The sequence below is a fragment of the Microtus ochrogaster genome, unplaced genomic scaffold, assembly GCF_000317375.1.
Source record: "Microtus ochrogaster isolate Prairie Vole_2 unplaced genomic scaffold, MicOch1.0 UNK48, whole genome shotgun sequence".
NCBI classification, from domain to species: Eukaryota; Metazoa; Chordata; class Mammalia; order Rodentia; family Cricetidae; genus Microtus; species Microtus ochrogaster.
The window spans coordinates 2,410,541-2,422,189 of record NW_004949146.1 but is presented as its reverse complement, the minus strand read 5'-3'; the positions used below and the strand labels follow the sequence as shown (position 1 = coordinate 2,422,189).

General features: G+C 39.5%; 1 protein-coding gene across 1 annotated transcript in view; it reads right to left on the bottom strand.

The window, feature by feature from the left end:
* Positions 1-11,649, bottom strand: part of Tanc2 (tetratricopeptide repeat, ankyrin repeat and coiled-coil containing 2) — a 345,611-nt gene that overhangs the window by 26,487 nt on the left and 307,475 nt on the right. The window contains exons 17-18 of the mRNA XM_026777178.1: positions 7,261-7,446; positions 5,196-5,289 (exon numbers count right to left, since the gene is read on the bottom strand). Of these exons, the coding sequence (XP_026632979.1) occupies positions 5,196-5,289; positions 7,261-7,446 (280 nt within the window). The remainder of the gene's footprint in view (positions 1-5,195; positions 5,290-7,260; positions 7,447-11,649) is intronic.

Below are 11,649 nucleotides of genomic sequence, written 5' to 3'. Positions count from 1 at the left end.
TGTCAGAATGGCTAAAATAAAAAACTCCAATGATAGCCTTTGCTGGAGAGGCTGTGGAGGAAGGGGTACCCTCATCCATTGCTGGTGGGAATGCAATCTGGTGCAACCACTTTGGAAATCAGTGTTTCGGTTTCTCAGGAAATTCGGGATCAACCTACCCCTGGACCCAGCAATTTTTTGAAAAATATATGTACTCAATTTTATTTTGCAACTGTTGACAGTGGCTTTTCTGTTTAGTTTGTCACAGGAGGGCAGAGCTTGGTCTTCTCTGCAGTGAAGGTCACTTTTAAGTTTTAAGTAAATGTACACAGGGGTTAATGTTAAGACTGGTTCTAGTTCAACTTCTCAAGTTCATATATGTGTGTGTGTACACACATACACACACACATACACATACTTTTTTTTTTTGGAGACAGAGTCTCTTTGCACACCCCTGAACTCAATATGTAGACCAGGCTGACCTCAAACTCACAGATCCACTTGCCTCTGCCTCTTGAGTGCTGGGATTAAAGGTGTGTGCCACACACTCACCTCAAACTCTTATTTTTAACAGTTGAAAAAGTCACTAGTCATGCACAGGCATTTGATCACAAGAGTAGCTAAAAACTTAGACATGCTCTGCAACTCAAAAAAACCACTTGGAAAATTTCTAGCTCCTATTTTGATTCTGTTTAAAGTTTCAACTACTAGGTTATAGGGTTGTGGCAAACTTCCACGTGTGTATAGGCCAAGAACATTCCTTTTCTTAAAACAAAACCGATAGCACCCTGGAGAAAATAACACTAGTATTTCAGAACCAAGCCTTTCACTAATGACGCCAGTCCACAGAGCACATTGTTCACAGACAGTACTCGCCTAGAGAGCGGCACTGACTACTCTACCTCTGGTTGGCCCATTTCCCTCTATGGAATGACACATTTTTACGAGAGAGAACATTCCATTTGGCCTTTTCTTTGTTGTATAATCTCTGTTGTTTAGGTTATGATGTCATTTGGCAGCAGCCTTCAGATGTTAGCTAGACATGGTTATTAATGCAGCTGGCCAATTTCATCTCAAAACAATGCAGCTATGTAGAATGGAGTCTGGACTTCTCAAAATCATGGCCAAAAAGTTGCTTTAAATGGATTCTATGAATATTATCAAAAAACTGTTAAGAGTTTTTAGAAGAAAGGAGATTAAGGTAAAAGCACTGTTAATAAACCATAGCAGTTAGGAGAAAAAAATCTCTTCCCAAGAGACCAGAAACAGACTTTATTTTCCGAGCTGGTCAGCATCTGATGAGATTAACTGACACAAATAGTTTGTGGTGTATGTGTGTGTGTGCACGTGCGTGTGCATACATGCTTGAAGAGGCAGGTATGATACAGCTCAGAGATGGGCTTGGATAGAATGCTGACACTAAGTTACACTAAACAGAATACTGAAAAACAAATGATTCTTTTATCTATTCATATCTTGAAGGATTACAACATATAAAATCAATGAAGGAAGGTGGTTGGGGAGACAAATTGATTACTGCACCTAAAACATTAAATATTAATAGAGTTATTTGTTACATGCTGTCTAGTCTCAACAAATTCACGGTTGATTATGGAAAACATAAATACGCTACAGTGTGATAATCACAACAATGACATTCTGTGGTATTGAGATGGCAGAGAAGTAGTATCTCGTAAGGCCTTCAAGGAGAGGGCAATCTGGGTTGTATGATACAAGGTACAAAAGACAAGAAGGAATGTTAGGCAAAGGTGTGTATAAAGGCACTGAAGTGGGACGCAATGTATGTTTGTTATTACTAGAATTGCCAGAGAAGATAAACAATACATGAGACTGGGGATCACGACTGGTCTTACACTACAGTAAAGAATTTAATTCTACAAACAGTAAACAAAGGTTGGTAAGTAGGAAAGTGACATTAGACTATGATGTAAAAGATCTATCTTTGGCTACATTCTGGAACATGAATCACCAGAGAGTAAGGTAGAGAGTCCTAAAGGTCAGCAAGTAGACAGCTGCAATAATCTTGGCCAAAGATACACAGGTACAAAGTATGGGAATCCTATTTTGTGAAGTCGGCCTCTATACCTGCTAGGAGCTCTAAGTGGCTGGCCCTGGTCTACACCTATACACAAGGAGCAGGATAGGACAATGTGTCACCTTACTTCTTTTCTTGTGTTGTTCCCTAAGAAGTCTGTGACAATCCTGTGAGAGGAGACAGATGTGGGAACTTTGCCAGTAGGCCACGACCTCATGGTGATGCACAGATTAATAGAAATGGCTTGATTTAAGATATAAGAGTTATCTAGAAATATGCGTAAGCTAATAGGTCAAGCAGTGTTGTAAATAATATAGTTTCTGTGTGAATATTTTGAGTTAGCGCAGCCAGGAATAAACAAACATCCTCTGCCAATAGTCAGGGTTGTAGATGTGAGACTTCCACCAGCTTAAAAATAAATATATAACTTATATAAATACATATAAGATTTTACCATTGCAGCAAATAAGAGACTTCCACCAGCTTAAAAATAAATACATAACTTATATAAATACATATAAGATTTTACCATTGCAGCAAATATCACAATGCAATGGGCCATAATAAGTTTTAAACTGTGTGTTATAAATTAGAAAAGAAACCCATGCAGACTTAGTTCAAATCACTGCAGTTAAAGAAGTTAGCTGAAGTCCATGCTACATTAGCGCTAAGTTGTAGGGTTGTTTTTACATAGCAAAGACACCAGCCTTTTTCCAAAATCTCTCTGAAATCCAATAATTTTGTCTTGGTTTCGTTTTGATATACAGCCTTGCTACATAGCTGTGGCTAGCCTGGAACTTGCTATGTAGACCATGTGTAATAATCCTCTCTAGTGTTGGAGTTACAGGTGTATGCAACTGTGGCTTTCCTCAGGTAACTTTTTATAGATCCAGAAATTATATCTTGTCCAAATGTATATTTAACAGTTTTTAACAGTAAAATTGTTGCATGTAAATATCAACTTTAATATGACACAATTCTGACTATAAGCTAATGTACATGGAATTTTCATCTTTAGATTTTTGAGGTGTAGTAGTATTAATAAAAATTCATGTGCTTTTAAGTATAAGATATTTTAAAAATTTGAGCCTATATTTATTCTTTTATTTTTTTATATAATACAGCATACATGTAACGAACAGTCAAAGATTAACTTAGGAAATTGGTCTTTTATCATGTGGGTTCAGGGGATAAAACTCAGGTAGGTTGGCAGCAAGTGCCTTTCTCTTTTAAGCCACTGCACCAACCAGGTTATAAAGTTTTATTCGAATAAAAAATTCATACTCAGCTGGGCAGTGATGGCAAACACTTTAATCCCAGCACTCAGGAGGCAGAGGCAAGAAGATCTCTGAGTTTGAGGCCAGCCTAGTCTACAGAGTGAGTTCCAGGACAGCCAGGTATACACAAAGAAACCCTTTCTTGTAAAACCAAAAAAGAAGGAAAATAACAAGAACAAAACCCAAACAAACCAACCTCCTCCAGAAAAGAAATTCATACTTAATAAAAATTAGGCCTTCTGCATATAGTTAGTTTATACGTGTGTGTGTGTGTGTGTGTGTGTGTGTGTGTGTGTTTGCACATTTACCAGTGGAAGTCAGAGGTTGATGTCTTGGGGTTCTTCCTTAATCTACCTTAGTTTTTGAGACAGGGATTTTCACTGTTGTTTCTGTTAGACTGGCTAGTCTGAGAATCTTTGGGATCTGCCTGTCTCTGTTCTCCCAGTGTTGGGGTTACAGATTATGCTGCTATGCTTGACTTTCATGTGGGTACTGGGATAGAAACTCAGACTCTCATACTTGTATGGCAGGCAGTGAGTTGTACCCAGCGAGTCATCTCCCACACAATTTATACCCTTTTGAACCATTCTAAGAATTTCTTTGAAGTATAGCACTAGAATAAGTTTTGATATTCCACTTTATGATTATTGGATTTATAATATCTTCCCATTATGACTGCTTGACTGTGGCATTTTTGGCCATCCTCCTTGGTTAGAAGGGGTCTATCAGGAGGTATGGCAACACCATATTGTATTGGAGAAGGGTTGCTGACAGGAGAAGTAAACTAACATTGTCCCTTTTGCAGTTCTAGGTCCCATATGGAGAATCCTGGCTGGTCCCCGTCCTCTAACTCCTCTAGGATGGGGCTCCTGGGACAGCAGCTGTTCCAGCTGCACATTTTCCTTTCATCTATCATGGGCTCTTAAGCTGCAGCTGCCTGGCACCTGCTCTCTTTGGCTTTTACAGAGGGAGAAATTATTTGAGAAGGAAATTCCTGAGCTCTGGACCATCACACATGTAAAAGAAGTTATGAAACCTATGTATAATTTTAGCAGGGGTGAAAGAAAGCAATTCAACAAGTTGTTATAAAGTTTGGTTAAGTTCAAAATTCTTATGTGATTTTTAACATTCTCAACCTTTACCAAAATGCACACCCTTTTTCTTTAGTGAAACAAGTTCCCTACCTTTGCCATTTCAATATTAGTCTTTCTCCTGGCAAAGATGACACATATCTGTGGTAACTCTACTGTTTTCCCTGCCCCAGTTTCAGAAAGACACCAAAGCTTACTAATGTTTCTCCAGATGCTCCAGTGGAGACTTGGAGAAAAGACAACGTTCATTTCTTGAACAAGGGAGAGGCCACTGCTGGGGAAGCCATGGCTAAATGATAAAGAAAATGTCACTGTAGACCCAGAGGGATTGCATCTAGCTAGCAGCTCTAGTCACAAGGTAAAGCCTAACAGTGTTAGATAGCCATAATAACATCTGGTTAAGCCAGAGATGTGGACGAAAGGGGCATCTTCACAGTTTATAACTGGAGGTTGAATGTTATTTTGGGAAGAAAGGAAAAGAAAGCAGTATAAGGATCATACGAACAAAAGAAAGGTCACCATTATTCTCTGTTTTGATTATCATATTGTAGGGGAAAGCTTGTCTTTTAAAAATAGTTGGAAACAAGAGTGGCGATTTTTTTTTTTTTTTAAAAAGAGCTAAAGGCGGAGAATTCAAAGGGAAAGTAGGTGAGGAAAGCTGACCTGGTCTCCAACACAAAAGTCAAAGACAGAGCGCCAAAGAATGCCAGACTCAAAATAACGGTATGAGAGACGCAAAAAGTCTACATAAGTATAACACCCCGCTAAGATACTGATGCCCAAGAGAAGTACCTGTCTCTCCCCAGAGACTGTCAAAACTGTTGATCTGAGCTCGCTCCACTTCCTCTTCATCTTTTTCTGGAAGATCAAGTAGGTAGGAGACAATCTGAAACAAGAACTCACGTCAGCTCACTGCAGGGACAAGCTGCGCTGCTGGCACTACTCTGGGAGCTGTGGAAGACAATCCTCCAAGCACCACTAGCTTTCTTAAGTACAAAAGAAATCAGTTTTGATTTTCTCAAAGAAACCCCCAACTGTTCTGATGGAAAGCTGTCCTATCAGATAGAGTTTACATTTTTTCTTTAATATAATCTATACAGCATGTGATTTAAAAATTACATATTCTTATTTAAACTAATGACAATAAGAACTCAGGAAAGAAATATGGAAAAAACTGAGGCCTATATCTCTTTAAAGTGATTGTTCTTTTTTCCTCTCAGAAGTCTAAGGGCTGTCTGTGAGGTGGGAAGGAGAATGACTGACGTAAGCCACAACCAAAGATGACAGCTGTTTCCAGGACACTGATTGTACTGGGAGTTAAAAGACTTTCCCTAGATGATACAAACTTCCATTTGGCTTTTTATTCCCTTGGTGAGAGCTCATGTCAGCTGCGAGGATTGCTGCCCCACTGGAATATCCCTTGCAGTGGGACGGCTGGTGAGCAGTGGCCCATGCAAGCAGATTCTAAAATTTTCAGAAATTTTACAAGTTGCTTGTTAAAAAAGTCAGTCATTTATTAAAATTTGAGTAACAAATAAATTATATAAAAAACTAAGATTTAAGTATTTAAACTTAGGCTGGGTACATAGCTCACTGGTAAGAGTGCTTTCCTAGAATGTGTGATATTCTGATTTTGATCCCACCACCACAAAAAACAAACAACAAACAAAAAATGTCCCTCAACTCTTAAAATTTCTGAATTATTTAACTATGTCCTGTTATCATCTGTTCTATATTAGTTATTTATATTTATTGTATCTGTATGGCTGAAACATTGTTGCCTTGTGCAATTGTGCCTTTCTCCCCACCTTCCTGTTCAGTGGTGCAGCCCTGGCAGTCTGAAGTCAGCCATAGTGGGATAGTTATAAACTTTAGGAACCAATGTTTGGTCTAGAGCTAACCCTGAAATGAAGTCAGCCATAGTGGGATAGTTATAAACCTTATGAACCAATGTTTGGTCTAGAGCTAACCCTGAAACGTGTCTCAGCTCTGTCAGCAGAGCTTGCATAAAGGTGAGAGATAGTTTGATAGTAAATCAAATATTAGATTTAATGACAGTAAAATTATTGGGAAAAGAGTAAAATGGATGAAATTCCACTTGAAACATCATAGTTAGGTTACAACCGCAGGTTAGTTACAGATTCAGATTTGGCCAAAGCCAACATTCGATTAACCTTCAACTGATAACACTGTTTATTAAATCATGTAACCCACTCTTTACACTGGTAAAGTTTATAGTAAACTTAAGCATTTTTGTGCTTCCTAGTTATACTCCCCTCCTTTCTGCATGGTCAGTTATTTAACATTTCACACAATACTAACATTCCCATTATTTGACACAGTTACTAATAATGTAGAGAATACCATTTCTATGGTGTTGATTATTTACAGAACATTCTTCAGAACAGCCTTGTAAAAAGATTTAAGTAATTTTATGGATGAATAATTAGGGTTCTGAGACAGTAAGAAAACTGTAAGATCTAGGATCAGAACCGATTCTTCTGAAGTTCTGTGGGTTATATGTCCTTTCTGTCCAACAATGTCTGACCGTATGTTCACAAGTCAGAACCCTTCTGTGTCTTAGTGTCACACTCTTAGGGGTGAAAGTATGGGAGAAGCTGTGTGAGATAATTTCCAGACTCCTTTCTGACTCTCAAGTTTGTTCCATGCACATAATTCTAGGTACCATGGTATTTGAATAGTATTTCATAGAGTTTAATCCCCTTATTCTTCATAATAGTGATTAAAAGCTTCACACCAATTTGGCTGGTAATTTTGTAGCATGCATGTTCCCCGCCCCCAGTTTCCTAGGTCTTTTAATACATAACTTGGGGAAAAACCTATCACCTTTTCTTACCTCAGTGTAACCCATGCTGGCTGCAGCAATGAGTGCCTGCTGGATGGCATGGCTCTTCTTAAACACTCCTTGCTGCTGGCCCGCCATTGTCCAGTCACACTGAATGAGAAACTTGACAACCTCTAGATGACCCCGTAGAGCAGCATGAACCAACGCACACTGCCCATTCTTATCCAAGTGATCTACCTAAGGGAAGAGAACAGAGACATGCATGAACAAAGACTGGCTGCTGTAGTCTAGCCTGGTCACACTGGCCTACTGCATGTGTCTACATCATCCTTTCCCACTCTCTGAACTTAGTGGATACTTTCTACTCAGGTAGATTAGAAATGATCTCCAAATCCCCTGGGCATCCCCCTGTGGAGAACTTCTTTCTCCATAAAACAAGGTAAGGTTTTTGTTTTCACATATAAAGAAAAATAAAACAAACCCTCAGGTAAAGCTGAGGCAGTTAGTTCTCTTTGCTCTTAATAGTTCTTTTCAGACCAAGACTCGAGAGACCCATGACTCTGCTGGCACAAAAATTATCCATGGTGCTCCAAAGAAGAAATGGCCTGTGTCGTCACTCAGTGGACCACTGAACTTTGGCAGAAATGGCTTCCTCTTCCAGCAGGAGAGCGGAAGGTCAAAGATTTGGCCTAAATGGCGAGAGGCACTTGGAGCTTTACTCTAGATCAAGCTCCAAAAGCAGTTTTATAATTTCAGTGTTGGTTCAAAGTTTAGGTTGAAAGAAATGCTGATTATGATCCATCTACCAGAAGATCTTTAGACAGAAGTTTCCAATAAGAATGTGGTTATCAAGCCAGGTGGTGGTGGCGCTAGCCTTTAATCCCAGCACTCAGGAGGCAGAGGCAGGTGCATCTCTGTGAGTTCAAGGAAAGCCTGGTCTATAGAGTGACTTCCAGGACAAGTTCCAAAGTTACAGCAAAACAAAACAAACACACAAACAAAAAAGAATGTGATTATCTGTCTAGGACACTTAGAACATCTGAATCTATTTTTTATTTCTGATTCTCCCACTGACTTTGCTTCCACCCAGTGATTCACCCAACAAATGCTAACTGAATGCAAGCACCTATAAGATAAAAAGGAGGAAAATAAATTCTACTCTTAAGATTTTCAAATAAGGTAGGGGGGAGATGTGACCAAACCTGTCTTTAAAAAAAAAGAGTATATAATAAATAAAAGCACATGCCGGGCGGTGGTGGCGCACGCCTTTAATCCCAGCACTCGGGAGGCAGAGGCAGGCGGATCTCTGTGAGTTCGAGACCAGCCTGGTCTACAGAGCTAGTTCCAGGACAGGCTCCAAAAGCCACAGAGAAACCCTGTCTCGAAAAACCAAAAAAAAAAAATAAAAGCACAATGATTTATTGTTATTTTGCATGTTATATGCACAGCTGTGTAGGTGTACATACCTGTGCATGCACATGTGGATGTTGGATGTCTTCCTTACTTGCTCTTTACCTTATTTTTTGAGACAGGGTCTCTCACAAGACCTGGTACTCACTGTTTCAGTTTGGCTAACTAGAGAGAAAACCATCATGAAACCTCTGCCTTCCACCAGTGATGGTGTTAGAGATGTGAGTCACTGCCTCCAGCTTTTACATGGATGCTAGGATTTGAACTCAGATTCTCATGCTTATGAAGTAAGCAGTTTACTGACTAAGCATCTCCCCAGCTGCTAAAATTAATCCTGAATACCATCAGGAACAGATATGGCAAGAAGTCTTTCTCAACTGGCTGAGATAGGAACTGATTGCCTTATTCTAGGTTTTTATGGTAGGTTCCTAAAGGAGGAAGTTTGTAAGGTTGAAAGCATAAATATTTTTAAATACCAGACCAAGAAATACATATTTTTAATCATCAGGTAGTGTTCATGCTCAGAACTCTGTCTGTAAAAACTAAGGATAAATGAATTCTCATCTGAATAGAAGGCTGATTCCAGGGCTGAGGTAGTAATGGTAAAAGAAGAGGCTGGAACATTTTGTGGTGCAAAAGAAAAGTTGTATTAAAAAAAAATTAGGAACAAATTTGAAGTAATGGCCAACTCTAGGACAATCTGATGAACAAAACGAGTAATAATGGTAATGAATTGCAGATTGCAGAGTAAAATAAACATCCACGAGTCTGGAGTGATACAAATACATAATGAACAAGTACTGGATAAATACAGGGGGAGTAGGGACAAGGCTTCACTATGTCTCTAAAGTTGCTTCTGAATTCATGACCTCCTGCTTAAATTTCCCAAATGCTGGGATTCACAAGCACACACCATCATGCCCAGTTTGAGACAGCTCTTCTTTACAATGGAATCCTATCAATAAATAAGGAAAGAATGGAAATAGAAAATCACCTGTTAAACAGGCAGCATAGCCATAACTTCTCTCAGTAAAAATCAAAAGTAGATTTTAACACAAGTAAACAAAAGTGTGATGAGCAACAACAAATGTATTCATGAGGTCTCAAACCACTTTCTTAAAAGATATTTTTCTTAATTACAAAGGGGAAAAAGTACTTTCAGAGTTACAACTTGGAAGACAGTACCTTTAATCAAGTGATAGAAGTTATCATCTATAATAAGATGTGTGGACACGATGTAGCTTGCGTACACATTCAATAAAGGGGTAGAGTCACCTCTGTGCTATACTTACACAAAATGAACAAATGGAAATATAATGAGTTGCCTACTCATTGTTTTAGTAAAGGCAAAAGAGACACAGATATCAAAGGGTCTTTAGCATTAGTACTTCCTTGTTAGGCAAGAGTACAGGCCGGTGTAGGATAGAACAGTGTCTATGACAGATGTTCACTGAGACAGACACTTTCTTCTTTCCTCCCTTTAAAAAAAATTGATGGCCTTCCTATATTCCCAGACTGACTTTGAATTTATGATCCTCTTGTCTCAGTCTCTCAAGTCCTGAGGTTATAGAGGCACAACAGCACACCTTGCTTTTAGCTTAATCGTACTAATACCAAACATAAAGGAGGTGACAGGATTTTGAAAAGAGAATGAACAGTGAAGCCATTTGCTTGAGGAAAACAATAAAAAACAAGTAGAACAGTGGCATGGTGGTATAAGGACAGAGAAGATTCAAGGACCTAGCTAGGATATGAGTTTATATCAAGAGTAACATCAGGACCAGATATTTTCTCTCTAGAAGCTCCATTCAAACAAAGGGGACATTGTTATAGGTGGGTAATCTGTGTCACAGTAGCATCTAAGACTCTGTGACTTCATTGAGAATCCCAAGTTTCATGTCCCAAAGGAGTCTCAGGAGTATTGCTTTCTTCCCTGGTGACAGTACTGAGTATCTCAAAATAAGGTTGCATATATACTTAGGTTTTGCTGTGAAATCACCAGTTTTTATGACAATCAAAATACCGCAAGGCTACAATTTTCCTCGGTGGCCTACATTTCGGAAGCCAATGGTTTTTTTTTTTTTTACCAGTATTTTGAAATTGAATTCTTCTGCATCAGTGTCTTGGAAAATATTATAAAGAAAGCATTTTGGGGGCTGAGGTGATGGCTCACTGGGAAGAGTGCTTGCTCTGTAAGTATGAGAGGCTGAGCTTAATCCCTAGCACCCACATGAAAGCAGGCCATGGCTGTGTACCTGCAATACCAATGTTAGTGGGTAGAGACAGGAGGATCCTGGGAGCGTACTAGGCAGCCAGTCTAGTTGAAAAGTGAAGCTTCTGGTTCAATGAGAGATTCTTTCTTAAGACAATAAGGTGGAAAACGATAAGACTTCGGTGTCCTGTTCTGGTCTCTACCAGCACATGCATGCACCCACACATTCATGCATATATTCCCTCACACCACATAAAAAAGTAACATATTTTGGAAATGTTTTCAGAGAACTGAAATGTGCTAACAATACTTTGGGTGCCTTTGGCCAGTCCGAGGATGGGGGTCTTCAAGGATCTTCAGTATCTCTGTACCTAATGTTTCCTTTTATACACGAAAGCCTAGGGTGTGCAGGCACTGTGCAGTTCAGACCTCCCCTTGCTTCTTCTCTTCTGTATTTTGTTAGAAAGAGGCTTCTTCTGTGCTCAGTAGATACATTCTGGGTTGCTAGGTAGGGATTTTTGAGGTTGCTGATAAAAGCTCTCTTACAAGTTCCTTCTCAAAGATTTTAAAACCGTGTTCTGATGCAGTAGGCATTGGTAAGGCCACTAGGGCAAACACTGGAAATATGAGCTCAGTGAGCCCTTCCTTTGATATGCTCCATACCAGGAATGGGTGCACCTAGATTGCTGAGGTAGCAGATGAGTTAAAAAAAGACAACATTGGGCCGGGCGGTGGTGTCGCACGCCTTTAATCCCAGCACTCGGGAGGCAGAGGCAGGCGGATCTCTGTGAGTTTGAGACCAGCCTGGTCTACAGAGC